The sequence below is a fragment of the Ictidomys tridecemlineatus genome, chromosome X, assembly GCF_052094955.1.
Source record: "Ictidomys tridecemlineatus isolate mIctTri1 chromosome X, mIctTri1.hap1, whole genome shotgun sequence".
NCBI lineage: Eukaryota > Metazoa > Chordata > Mammalia > Rodentia > Sciuridae > Ictidomys > Ictidomys tridecemlineatus.
The window spans coordinates 21,952,868-21,967,196 of NC_135493.1; the positions used below are offsets into that span (position 1 = coordinate 21,952,868).

The window sequence follows — 14,329 nt, forward strand, 5'->3', positions numbered from 1 at the left end:
TAACCACTGGGCCACATCCGTAGTCCTTTTTAATATTTTACTTAGAGACAGAGTTTCACTGAGTTGCTCAGGACCTCGCTAAATTGCTGAGGCTGGCTTTGAACTCATAATCCTCCTGCCTCAGCCTCCCAAGCCATAAGGATTACATGGATGAACCACCACATCTAGCTGTTTTGTCTTCCTTAGATCAATATCTTTTAGGCAGGGGCCTGCAAACTCAGTTCAGAGCACATTTTTATGTGGTCATTGACCTAATATTGGTTTTTACTTTTTTAAATTGTTGGAAAAGTCAAAAGAATAATATTTCACTATATGTGGGGGGTTTCTTTTTGCGTTTTTTTTTTTTGTTTTTTTGTTTTTTTTTGCTTTTTAAGTGCTGGGGATCAAACCCAGAAACTCATACATGCTAGGTAAGATTCAGTTTTATTGGAACACAGGCATGCTCATGTGTTTACCTATGGTCTATGACACCCTTCATGCTACAACAGCAGAGCCTTGTCACTGAGACAAAGTCATTATACTCTGTAAACAGCCTCAAATATTCACTCTCTGGCCCTTTATAGAAAAACCTGCTGGTCCCTCTTCTAGGTTACTGGTTCTTAAACTGTGGTCCCTGGACCAGCAGCATCAACATAACCTCAGAACTTGTTAGAAAGGCAAATTCTTGGTCCCACTCTAAACTTACCAATTCAGATACTCTGGGAGTGGGGCCAGCCATCTGTGTTTTAACAAGACCTCCAGGTGATACTGATATACAAGTATCCATTTTTTTGGCAAGTCATCATAGTCTTTGGAATCTTGTTCCAATGGGTTAACTGCAAAGGAGTTCTGAAAAATATTATGTAAGTGTGGAAATGACAGATCCTTTGGCACTCGCTTTGCTGCTACTAGGCTCTAGGTTTAGAGTCTGTGTTCCTGAAGCTAAAATTCCAGATTCCTCTGTGTTTCCAAGGGCAAAGAGAATGAACACATGTATGGGGTTGGTGTTTGAGGATGTGGCTGTGAATTCACCTAGGAAGAGTGGAAGGAATACTTTCCACAGGGACATGATGCTAGCGACCTCCAGCAGCCTGGAATCATTTGGTTACCAAATTACCAAACCTGAAGTGATCTTCAAATTGGAGCCAAGAGCAGACCCATGGATGGATGAAGACTATCCGCATCAAACCAGAGCATCCCAGATGTCTAGAAAATGAAAGAGAAGAACTAGGAAAATCAAGACTGACATTCCTGGCAACTTGTGATCATGATAACCCTACATTATCTGAGAAGAGGGTTCAGTGAGGAAAAACATTTTATTTGAGCTAAAACTGTATTTCAAAACTGACTATAAATAATGGAAAATATTTAGAAATGAGACCCAAAGTGTTTTTAAAAACTGGTATACATGTGAAATCTGGCAAAAACGTTTTTTTTTTTTCCTGAAGGAGGAAAAATGGGAGAAACCACAAGAGGACAACATATAACAAAGATGAATCAGATATGGTCCCTATCCTAATAGAGGTCAGTCTAAGCAGGTAAGTTTCCTAACCCTCTTCTCATTCATTTACTTCAGAACCTACCTTTGGGAAAGTGTGATTGCACCCAACTGCTGATTCTAACAAGCAACGATGAACAGGGTAAATTAATTTGGCAAACACAGTTTTGCCTTCTTCTTAATTTAGAAGGACTGGCTTTCAGTAATTATGTTCTTCTAACTTTTTTATGGTACTGAGGATTATATTCAGGGGCACTTTACCACTGAGTTACATCCCCAGTTCTTTTTATTTTATTTTATTGTTATTTTGAGACAGGGTCTCCCTAAGTTGTTGAGGCTCACCTCAGACTTATGTTCCTCCTGCCTCAGCCTCCTGAGTCACTAGGAACTTTCTCATATCTTGACTTTTTCCTTGGCTCAGTCTAAAGCTCAATGCATCACCCTTTCCCCTCTTCTTTTTTGTTAACTAACATCCACTGAGTTTACATTACATTCCTAGACCATGCTAAAATTTTTACATATATTTTACGTTAAATCTTCATAAAACCACTTTGAATTAGGTATTATTGTACTCACTTTGGAGATGCAATCTGAGGTAAGAGAGGTAGAATAAGTTGGTAGAATTTGAACTCCAAGTCTTTTTGACTACAGAGCCAAAGTTGGTAATACCCACTATTTGTCTTCTAATGATTTTTATCATGGATGATATTGTGCCTTTAGCAAATCCAGTTCAGATTATTTAGCATGTGTTTCATGTTTTTTAAAAATATTTTAGTTGTAGTTGGACACAATAGCTTTATTTTATTCATTTATTTTTATGTGATGTTGGGGATTGAACCCAGTGCCTCACATGTGCTAGGCAAGTGCTCTATTACTGAGCCACAACCCCAGTCCACATGTGTTTCATGTTCTAGGGTATCACAGACACATAGAATTTTGAGGATAGGACCACTTTTAAAAATCTGCTATATCTTTTTCCTGAGCTAGGTTTTGTGTGATGGTTTTTAATTAATTATGTTTTTGGTTTGTAATTAATTATGTTTTTGGTACCAGGAATTGAACCCGGCGGTGCTTAACCACTGACTCACATCCCTAGCCTTGTTTTCCTTTTGAGATAGGTACTCTCTAAGTTGGTGAGGCTGGCTTTGAATTTGCCATTTTTGCCTCAGTCTCCTGAGCCACTGGGATTACAGGCATGTGCTACTGCACCCAGCTCTGGTAGTTTTTAAAAGTAAAAATAATCCTCATATATACAACATAAAATGACAAGGGTTAAAAGCAATTTCTCAAGGGGCCGGGGTTGTGGCTCAGCGGTAGAGCACTTGCCTAGCATGTGTGAGGCACTGGGTTCAATCTCCAGCACCATATAAAAATAAAGAAAGAAAGAAAGAAAGAAAGAAAGAAAGAAAGGTGTTGTATCCATCTAAAACGGAAAAAAAAATAAAAAAGCAATTCCTCTACTATATAACCTTATTGTAAACAGTAAAATACATCATATTATTTCCATTATATTACATATTACTACTATATGATCCCCTCAGTCTAAAATAGTTCTTTTCCTTTTTTAGATTCACCCTATCTTCTAGCTCATTCATCTGTTAGGGATTACTTCAACTTGTCAAACTTTGAACAATGTTTTGCCATTCACCTTTTAAAAATGTTATCTGTTTGGGCTGGGGTTGTGGCTCAGTGGTAGAATGCTCATCTAGCATGTGTGAGGCCCTGGGTTTGATCCTCAGTACCACATAAAAATAAATAAAGGTATTGTGTCCAACTACAACTAAAAATAAATATTTTTAAAAATTAAAAAAGGTTATTTGTTAATTATGTAAAGAAACACATCCACTGAGAAAACAGGAAGTGATAGGGAAAATAAGAACTCATCCATGATTCTACCATATTGTAACTAATGATAACATTTTGAGTAGACCTTCTAAGGCTTATTCCTTTGTGGGAATGTATTTATGTAATAAGGTTTTTTCCTTTGGCAAAAAATAGAATCATTTTATTTATTTATTTTCCCTGCTCTTTTTCATTCGACAATATTTTAGGAGCATATTTCCATGTCAACAGAGGTCTATTTAAAATAATCATTCTTGGTGCTTGTATAATATTCCATTTATAAATGTATTATAAAATGTGTTGCCAATCCCTTCTTCTTGGACATCTAAGTGTTTTCCATATGGTCTCCTCTCTTTGCACTAGCTATCCTAAGAACCATTACTTTTCTGAGAATGTACTTTTTTTTTTTTTTTTTTTTTGCTCAGTAGTTGGGAATGAAACCAGGGATGTTCTACTATAGAACTACATCCCTAACCTTTTTTTTTTTTTTAACAAATTGAGATAGGGTCTTGTTAAATTGCCAGGGATGGTCTCAAACTTGCTATCCTGCTGCCTCAGCCTTCCAAGTAGCTGGGAGAACAGGCATGCACCACGATGCCTGGCTGAGAACTTACATTAGATGGAACACCATGAAGACAGATGGCAGAAATATTTCTCAGTCATTTTTGATATGATTTCTACTGTCAAGGAGGAGGCCTTGTGAAGAACAAGAAACTCAATAAAAATGAAGTGGAAAGATGAGGTTTTTAGCCAGTTCTGGGATTTGAATCTGGCTTCTGTAATTTCCTAGCTATGGAATCTCAGATGAGTTATTTAGCTTGTTTCCATTTTCTCATCTGTAAAATAGGAAATTAATATTTATTTCATGGAATTATTTGGAGGATTAGCGATGTCATATCAGTACCTGTTAACATGGTAGGTGCTCCAGAAATGATAGAATATACCAGTTATTACCATTACCTTTTACTTAACATAGAGAGCACCAAGAAAAAATCATTTTCAAAAATGCTACTATTATAAATGCCTCTCAGAAAAGTGGTGAAACAGCTTACTTATATGAGCAGAATGGTTTTATAGTTGTAAGCAAGACACTGCAACCAGAGTCTTACGTACCAGTTTCGAAAGAACATTGATCAACTGGGATAACAATGTGGTTTTAAGTCATATTGTGGTTTCAATGACAAGTTTCAGATATATGATAAGACAAGGAACACCAAGTCTTGGACCTTGCCCTTAAAGAACTTTTTAATGTTCAAGACTATTTAATGCCACCAGTTGATACTCATTCTGGTAGCAACTAAACAAATTTGGCTATGTGAAAATAATTATTGGACAACCTCTACAATGTTCACAATCTGCTAAAATGGACATGTTGTACAGTAGACTGAGATTTGTTTCAGGGATCCCAAATAAGACCCCAAGGTTTTTTAAAAAATATTTTTAAAGTTGTCAATGGACTTTATTTATATGTGGTGCTGAGAATTGAACCTAGTGCCTCACACAAGCTGGGCAAGCACTCTATCTCAGAGCTACAACCCCAGCCCAAGATCCCAAGGTTTTGAATAAAAATTTCCTTTGTTCTCCAACTCCAAAGGAGTAGAGCAATTAAAGACCATTTCAAATGAAAGGACATAAGAGGGTAAAGTGGTAGCAGATAGTGTTGAGTAGAATCAAGAATGAGGTAAATTGTTGAACAAAGTCTACAGATCATAAATTTTAGGAAGATTTGCAAATAGGGATAGCACATTTTATGTAAATAGATGTTGCCACAAGCCAAAGGGTAATATTTACATGAATTATGTGTTAAGACCTATTAGAAGCATCAACTTTACCAGTCAAATTCACATATTTGGTAGCACTTTCTTTCAGTCATTTCATCTTGAAAAGGAAAGATCACATTATACACATGAAAGTTTGCCAATGTACAAATATGTTCTGTCCTCCGAGTCAACTTCTAATTTCTTGTTTTGGAACCTGTAATACATGTTCCCACAGAAGAATTGTTACAATGGGATGAGTTTCCCAGACTTCCTCACAAAACTACATTTAATCCATGATGTCACAGAAACACTGCACCTTGGCAATGAGAAATATGGTTGAAAAAGTTCCTTTACAAGCAGAAACACATCAATACATAACCAATATTTTTTGAGTTTTTCTCTTTTAAAGCCCCAGGCAATGAAAGGGGAATTCTATCTTCCCTCAACTGCAGTTTGGTGAAAAAGAAACCTTCCACTGCTGCCATCTGGAAGGGTCCTTCTCAAGTCAGGTGCATGCACATATTGCAGCATCCTTGCATTTCAGTGCTTCTAGAACTTTTTCCACCAAAGAACTGTTAACATTTGAGGAGACTGTATGAGTACTGGGGAAGGAGTAGGATATTTAACTGGAGGTCTCAAGCTTCTCTTTGGAGATGCTTCACATTTTATAGTCCATTCCTTAATATATCTGCACATTTTAGTAGAAAAAACATTTAAATGATCATTGAAGTGACTTAATTCCATATCATCCCTCCTCTCCATGTTTTACTGAAATTGATGCTACAGAAATACAAGCCATTTTTACATGGAGACACCCTATGCCCAAACAAAATTGGATACACTTCAGGATGAGAAACACAGGCACTGGAGGGTGGAGTGAGGTTGGGATGGGGAATCTAAAGTAAATGAAAAGAACATAATGAAGGTAATTTCAGAACAAAGGTAGTGCCATCAGTTTCTCCTTTCATCACTCATTGGTATACCACTTTAGTCACCAGTGCCTCTCTGCCTCTTTTTCCCTGTTCAAAACCAATCTCTGGACAGGATCTACACTCATTCACACTGAGGTGCAAACGAACAAGAATAGCTAAAACCTCACAAGGTTTTTTCATGTTGAGGATTCATTTTTTTTTCTTTTGCTCCAGGGATTGAACCCAGGGGTACTTAACCAATGAGCCACATCCCCAGCCCTTTATATATATATATTTAAATTTTGAGACCAGGTCTCACTAAATTGGTTAAGGCCTCGCTAAATTGCTGAGTGGGCTTTGAACTCATGATCCTCTTGCCTCAGCCTCTGAAGCCCCTGGTATTAGAGGTGTGCACAACGAGCGCCTGGCTAAGGATTCAGTTTTAAACAAAAAGAAATTTGGGGTGGTATTGCCAGAGAAAAAATATATCTGGGGTCAACTGTGTGCTAATCCTGCTACTTGCAGAATTTACACTTTATTTCAGATTGGTAATTTACCAAGGTATACTGAGGAAATTAATCACGACTTTGCTTCATTTTGGAAATTGTACGCTTACTGGTTTTTGAATTTTTAAAGGCTAGGATATAAATCTTCCAATTATTGATCAGATTAAATGATGAGAAATAAAAGTAACGTTTAATAATTATATTTGCATGCTTTTGCACCCTTTACAATATGTTTTTACATCCATAGTCATGCACATCATTGGCGTTGAATTATGACCAAATAATGAGTATGGAATAGAACATGAACCACCACCTACAACAAATTACAGCTATTAAATTCAGTTACTAATATTAAGTACCTACCATGTGTTGTCCCGAGTTTTGTGGAGGATCTTGACCTTGTCCCTCCCGCCCTGAGTTTGAAAATTCAGTGGTGAAAGCAAAAGAAGGGTTTCTGCACATTGGCCATCTGAGACATACCAGAGTTGAAAATAGAACAAACATACATAAAACCCAAGAGTCAGGTTTTGCCTTGTAAGTGAATGTTTGCAATCAAGAGATTCAAGGAGTGCCTACCATTGTGCAGAATTTAGGAAGGTGGGAACAGCACCATTAATCTATTCCTTTAGAGACCTGGAAAAAGGGCAGTCCTCAGAAGGGTTCTGGGCTTTGCAAATGGTGAGAAATACCTTCTACAGTACAGTTATACGCGAGGAAAAGTTCTTTGTGCAAGAAGGGGAGAGCGCCCCGAGGTACAAAGAGCAGATTTAAGGGAAAGAGGATTCCTTTTGCTCACATCTACGAGGGGAGCTCAGGCTCACTGTTGGGGGCGTGTGGGAAAATAGATTTTCAGGGGGCTACAGGCCGTGGGTTCCCGCCTCCGCCGCTGTCCGCGCCCCACACTCAGGCAACAGTTGGTCGTGCGGGGCCGGGCGGACTCTGGGTGGGGAGGGGGAGTCTCGCGATCGTTGAGGGGGGGTGGAGGAAAGGGGGAGGGTGACGGGGGGGAGGCCATGACGTAGGGTGGGTGGACGGAAGTGGGGCAGGGTTGAGGGTTATTTAAAGAAGGGGGGGCCGAGCGAAGGGGTTGGAAGCAGAGTGATTCCCCACCCCTGCTCCATCTAGCTCTTTCCAGTGCAGCCACTGCCGCCGCCCAGGAGCCCTCATCCCCTTCCTAGCTGTCCCCCTAGCTGTCCCGCTCCAAGGCCATGGAGCCGGACACCGCCGCAGTGGCAGCCACCGTGGCAGCTGCTGATGAGACCGCCACGATCGTGGTCTTAGAGGACGAGCAGCCCGGGCCGTCCACCTCTAAGGAGGAGGGAGCGGCCGCCGCGGCCACCGAAGCCACCGCAACCACGGAGAAGGGCGAGAAGAAGAGGGAGGTAAATAGGAAGGGGGTGTGTATGTGTGTGTGTGGTGGACAAATCCAGTGCCTGGCCCCTCCGAGGGGCCCAAACCCTGACCTTTCGGCGCCGACAGGTACCAGTGGAGCTCTGCAGGGGTGGGGGCGGCGGGCTCGGGGATGGGGGCGGTGGAACAGTCTAGCATTCACTCCCCTCCCCCTTCCTTCTCGCCGCCTGGAGGGCGGGGGCGGGGCTGGGGCGCGGGCGGGCGCGGCGAGGGGTGGAGGGGTGCCCGTTATCCCAGGGCTTGGGAGCCCTCCACAGCCCCAGGCCCCCTCTACCTTCCCGGAACTGGGGTAAAGGGTGGGGGATGGGACCGTGCAGGAAAAAGCCTCCGCCTCTCCCTCTCCCTCTCCCTCTGCTCGCTCTCCCCCCTTTCCAGTAGGCCTCTGCCTGGGAAATCTGGGCCCTTCAATCCCACATTCGCGCTACAGGGGTTTGTCTGGGGCTTATTTTTGTAATTTGAATTTCAAGGTGCTGATGGTTGCGGGGGATGGAGAATGATAGGGAAGACATTTATTTCTTTGGCAATGTAGGTCTTTTGGATTGCAGAAAAAAAAATCTCCCTTGTTCGTTTGATCCCCTCCTGATGAGGTGGGGGGGGATGTCACCTCGAGAAAAAGCCCTCCGCGTCGTACCCCACTAACCATATCCCACACCGAGAAGCCGTGCATGCTGGCTTAGGAAAATTTCCAACGTCTGCACCCTCACCCTCTCCGGCCCCGCCCCCGACGGTATAGTGTTTCACTCCAGGGCCACCCAAATGGTCCCCCAAACCGGCCCCAAGCCTTCCAGGCTTCTACCTCCCTCTCCTAGTGGGCGCTGCTGGTTCCCGCAGGTTTTTATTTTTTATTAAATTTTAAACCCAGCGTAGCCAGGATGAGTTGCTACTAACATGTTAGGGGACTGTTCTCCCATCTATTAAAGCCAAGTCTAAAAAATGTGTTTATTTCCATAAGACATAATTCACTTGGATCGAGCAAGACATGAAAATAAAACTACGAAAAGCTTTGAAAAATTGATATTAAAAGACAGGATGGAACATAAGGTGTTTTGATGTATAATAAAATTGCAGAACGGATCATTTATATGTGGATTTTTCCCTTTTACCAGTAGACATATCACAATTAAAAAATGGTGGGTAATTAAAATTATGCTTTAGAGATCTCGAGTGGCTTTGTCTGAATCATTATATGATACTTACGACCAAATGAAAAGCTTTTGCGTGAAATTAACATCTTTCGCCATGAATTAAAAGAGTAGTTTTAAATTCAGCAGTTGCTTAAGTGACATATTTTACTGTTACAAGGTTGACTAAACAGAAAGACAATTGTAGTGATAAGTGGAAAACACATGATTTAAGATCTCTGCGGTACCTGAAGCAGTAATACAACATTGGTGATTAAAACTGGGCCGTATACCAAGCATCAATATAAATCAAATGTGAAATCAGAAATGTTTCTAGGTAACCTTTTATTTCCTAGACTCTGCAGATGTAAGTGCTGAAGTCTCATTTGTATAGCAGTAAATGTTGTGGAATTTCTAGATTCTATGTTTTTTGAATTGTGAAGTGTCTTGGGAGTAATAAAAAAACCTATATTAAGCACTGAGTTGATTACTATATATTCATGAACAGCTTTAGCCTCATTAAAATTGCCCCAGTGGTACTTCATTTGTCTACACAGGTTGGGGAAATGAGGTACTATATGTCAGGAACTTCCTAGACGACTAAGGTGTATTACTTTAATCACTATAACTTTCTTATTTTTATTTTTTTATTTTTTGGAAAAATCTAAATAATTGTATACTACCTTGAATTCTCAAAGGGTGTACTAAAAGGTTAGATTAACCTTTCCCTCATGACCATCAGTTATGTTCTTACAGTGACACAAAAGCAATTGAGATCCAGCAGGTTGTTTTCCTTCAATTAAAAAAAAAACACTTCCCAGACACTTTGAATATTGTCCTGATTATTTTTTGTCTGCTCCCTCAATTGCTCTTCTGATAGCTATCACGTCATCTACTTTCATCAGAAGGAATTGGTTAGTTTATAATAGGACACAGATGAAACAAAATCATAAATCATTTAAAACAACTCTAAAATACAAAAATTCCAGTGGTGCTGACCCCAAGGATAAGGGATGCTACTGCACTAGAGCACACATTTTACTCCTGGGTTTCTACTATCCCTCTTACTGTTGATCAAGTGCCTTCCTCTCTTTAGTGGTCTTTGCTCCATCATTTGCTGCTGCTTTTATTCTCTGGGGTATGGGAAACCAGATTATCAAACTAGCTAGAATTATATATCAAATAAAAACAAATAGGCTTCAGAATGAGAATACTTTAATGCTGAACAAAGTAGATGAGATTTAGTGAACTGACTTCTTTTTTCTGTACCAGGGATTGAACTCGGGGCACTGAACTACATCCTCAGCCCTATTTTGTATTTTATTTAGAGACAGGGTCTCACTGAGTTGTTTAGCACCTCACCATTTCTGAGGCTAGCTTTGAACTCTCGATACTCTTGCCTCATCCTTCTGGGCATGCACTACTGGGCCGAGCATGAATTGACTTTTTACATTTGACTATTCAAAGATATTTTTGCTTACTTTGGTTCTTGGACTTAACCTGGCTTAAGTATCAATAAACCAGGTTAAATTCTATTAAAACTATTTTTAAATTTTTTTAGTTGTAATGGGACACAATGTCTTTATTTTAATTTTTTTATGTGGTGCTAGGGATCAAACCCAGTGCCTGACACATGCTAGACAAGTGCTCTATTGCTGAGCCACATCCCCAGTCCCTTAAAACTGGTTTAAGTGATAATTTAACATGATAAGAATTGGGAGATGATATTTTGGGTAGTGAAAAACTGAAGAAAAAGGTCATGGTCTTTAAGACAAGGTCTTTTCATGACCTTGTGTTGTATTTTCATGACATCTACACTACCAGATGATAAAATCCACAAGGGATCCATTAGAATATTTTTTTAAATATTTATTTCTAAGTTATGGGTGGACACATTACCTTTATTTTACTTTTATGTGGTGCTGAGGATTGAACCCAGCGCCTCACGCATGCTAGGTTAGAGCTCTACCACTGAGCCACAAATATTCAGTCCTCTTTATAATATTTTATTCACCTTTTATCTTTTCCTGTTTGAGAAATACATTTTGAAAACATATGCACATAGACAAATGAGAAGGTTTAGAAGGTAGGTATATTAAAATTTGTTATGGAAGATAGTGCCAATTAAGTAATTACCCATAGCTTTTAATAATACTACTCCAGATTAGAGATATGGTATTCTACCGCAAGGTAAGCAAAGAAGTAATGAATAAAATCTTTTCCTAAAATTGAAGTTTTAATTTTGTGTAAGTGAAGCTTATTTCTCACAAATACTCATGTATAAGCGATACAGTAATTGTCACTGTTTGGAAACTTGAAAACTATATAGACTTTTAAGGAATGATGAAGTTGTGGATTTTGATATCCAATTTTTTTTTGTTGCTTTGAAAATTAAAATGAGCCATAGATTATTGTTTGAAAGTGTGGGTTCAAGATAATCTTTTGCAGATTTCTATTCCCTTTCATCCGGGATTAAAACATTTAAAACATTTTACATAGATGATCTGTACATAGGAAAGTCTATAAATCAAGGTGATTGTTCTCTGATCAGCACCCCAGAGTACGACTCTGACCAGATCAAATTTCATAATCTTAGTTTGGATTTCCTCAAAGTAGAAATTTTAGTAAATGTTGGAAGACATGCTCATTAATTCTTAGAGCCATTTTTTCTTATATTTAACTTCCTCTTCTGTTATTAATTTTAATATAGGACTTTAGAAACAGATTGGCAAAGGCCATGTTAAAATTGACATATTAATTTTCACCAAATGACGTGTTTTGACTTATATAAAATCTTAGTTAAAACATAAATACTATTGATGTTGGTTTTATTTTTTTTTGGGGGGGGTGGTACCAGGGATCGAATTCAGGGACACTCAACCACTAAGCCACATCCCAGCCCTATTTTGTATTTTTTATTTAGAGACAGGGTCTCACTGAGTTGTTTACCTCCTGGCTGTTGTTGAGGCTAGCTTTGAATTCAAAGTCTTCCTGCCTCAGCCTCCCAAGTCTCTGGGATTACAGGGTTATTCTACCATGCCTGGCCTTGGTATTGGTCTTAATGGGTATATTTTTGTTGTCTTGATTTCTTAGAGAGGAGTATATTTATTCTTTACAGGTCCTTGTAAATGCAAGTGAGATAACCCCTCCACCACCCATATAATTTCAGTCTTTTTAAGTTATTGGCTGATGTTTGTTTTCCCTAAATTGCAACTTTTAAAATATCAGTAGTTAATAGTTAATAGCTCTGATAAACCACTTCTATAAATTATTTATTTAACATAGTTTTACATAGTTTTCTTTCTAGTTAGAGAAAACAAATGCTTGCCAGTAGTTTGAAGCTTTACTATTAAATCATTTAAAATATATATGATCACATTGCATTGCACAAAAATTTAAATGTTCTAGTTAGACTATGAAAACAATCTTAAAATGTCTTTTCAGGAAAAGAAATCACATTCTTTTCTTCTGAAAGTCTGGTTTGCCTCCATTACACAAAGAAGTATTTCTGAGAATTTAGTATTTACTTTTCTTGAAATCTTGGTTTGTGGTTGATGATATGAGGCTATTCTAAAAAATTAAATCTTATTTTATGGTTGCATATTTATTTATGCTTTAAATTAAAAAAGGATGAAAAGGCTCAATGATTTACCTTTGGTTTTTATTCTAATTAATGTCATTTCTCTGGCTTTTCAGATTTTTTTTATTGGACCTCAGGTGCACAGAACTGGATTAATCATAAACTCTGCTTCATAACATGATCTCATCACTGGTCCATGCACGTCCCACATTGATTTATTTATTAAGTTATTTAATTACCCTTCACTTTCTTCAAGCGAGAATGATGACCAATTTAAAGACCTTGCTTTGCAAGTTGATGATATTTATTTCCTTTGAAATTCTAGAAAAACATTTCTCCGTTTCAACTCAAACTTGGTACTAAAGCTTCTAAATCTGAAAAGGAAATGGACCCAGAATATGAAGAGAAAATGGTAAATAGACTCTTGGGTAGGATAGCGAATGCTATAGTTAATTTTTATAGAGGAGATATGAAAGATGAAAAACCAGATGTATATTTATAATGTATAGAGAACCAGGTTTTTGAATTGAAAATTAATTTCATATATTAATCTATCATAATAAATTTTTTCAAGTAAATTAATCTAATTTTCAGATGAGATAATAAAAGATCAGGGAAACTATATGGAATAGTTGAAACTAGAGGCCACATCTCACTTTGTTTAGTGCTATCTATCCCATAATAAGGTGTTTTATGATAGAAGTATTTTATCCACTGGGTGATGAAAATATCAATGACATTATCACTGTAGCCTTGTGACTTGAGAGAAATACAGTCAGAAAGCTGGATTGATATTTCTATCTCCTCCTTGCTTTGGATATATGAATGTATGTTATACATTAAAGAAATAGGTAATATGATAAGGCACTTTTTAAGGAAAGTATATTTGCACAGTTCTTGAAAGTATTATTTAAAAATATAATGGTTATACCTACATATTGCTTTGCTATTCATTTAATTATTTAATTTTTAGTTGCTAAGAAGTTAACAGGTAGTTGAAAATGATTTTCCCCCTAAGGGGTTGTTTTTGCAGCCGTGTTATTAAAATAAATAGAAATAAAGTGCGTTTTTTAGTTGTTGTTAGCTGTTCCATTTGACTCTATCCCTTAATGTTTATAGCCACTTCTAATGAGACAGTTAATGTTTTAACAATTCTAAAAACAACATTCCAGTGTGGATAACATAAAAATGGAAAATTTTTGGCTTCCTTCCAGCTAGAGGTCTGAATATATTTGTATTAACTCTTGTATTTATGTTAATGAACTCTTCTGTAAGTTTCTGGTGGTATTAATTATGCATCTTTCATTAGCAATCAGCTATTCTCTACCCTGTGGTCAGAAAGTGAGTTTAAAAAAAAAACTCATCTTCATTTTTTTTCTTTATCTAGAATGATGTGTCTTTTGATCTTTTAAGATTTTTGATTGACTCAAAGTTTATTGTATCTATATTGTACAAGTTGTATGTCCTTTTACAGTTTATTGAGAACTTATAATAACATATCAGCTTTAAGTAGTTAATATATGTTAATGATTTTGTGTATATGTGTGTGTATGTGTGAGTATTCTTTTTACTCTATCCTGTCCCCTTTGGGGAGATACTTTACATACTGCTAGAATAAAATGAAATTTTCCGGATCATTGTAATGGAGAAGAATGTTTATTATATTATTGTATATGACATTAAAATATTTTGAGAAAAGATGGTATTGTATTAGATTTTAAT

General features: G+C 37.8%; 1 protein-coding gene and 1 non-coding gene across 6 annotated transcripts in view; one reads left to right on the top strand and one right to left on the bottom strand.

Moving 5' to 3' along the window:
• The first annotated feature begins 7,552 nt into the window (after nucleotides 1–7,552).
• Nucleotides 7,553–14,329, top strand: part of Smarca1 (SNF2 related chromatin remodeling ATPase 1) — a 79,648-nt gene continuing 72,871 nt past the window's right edge. For 3 of the 5 annotated variants that reach the window (XM_021722361.3, XM_021722362.3, XM_021722363.3), the window contains exons 1-2: nucleotides 7,553–7,878; nucleotides 12,933–13,019. In XM_021722361.3, coding sequence (XP_021578036.1) covers nucleotides 7,705–7,878; nucleotides 12,933–13,019 — 261 coding nt within the window. In that variant the 5' untranslated portion in view covers nucleotides 7,553–7,704. The remainder of the gene's footprint in view (nucleotides 7,879–12,932; nucleotides 13,020–14,329) is intronic. The other 2 variants (XM_021722360.3, XM_013356061.4) reach the window with 2 other exon arrangements.
• LOC120891222 (small nucleolar RNA SNORD112) lies at nucleotides 12,733–12,804 on the bottom strand. Its single transcript, XR_005735604.1, has one exon. It is a non-coding gene; the product is annotated as a small nucleolar RNA SNORD112 (small nucleolar RNA).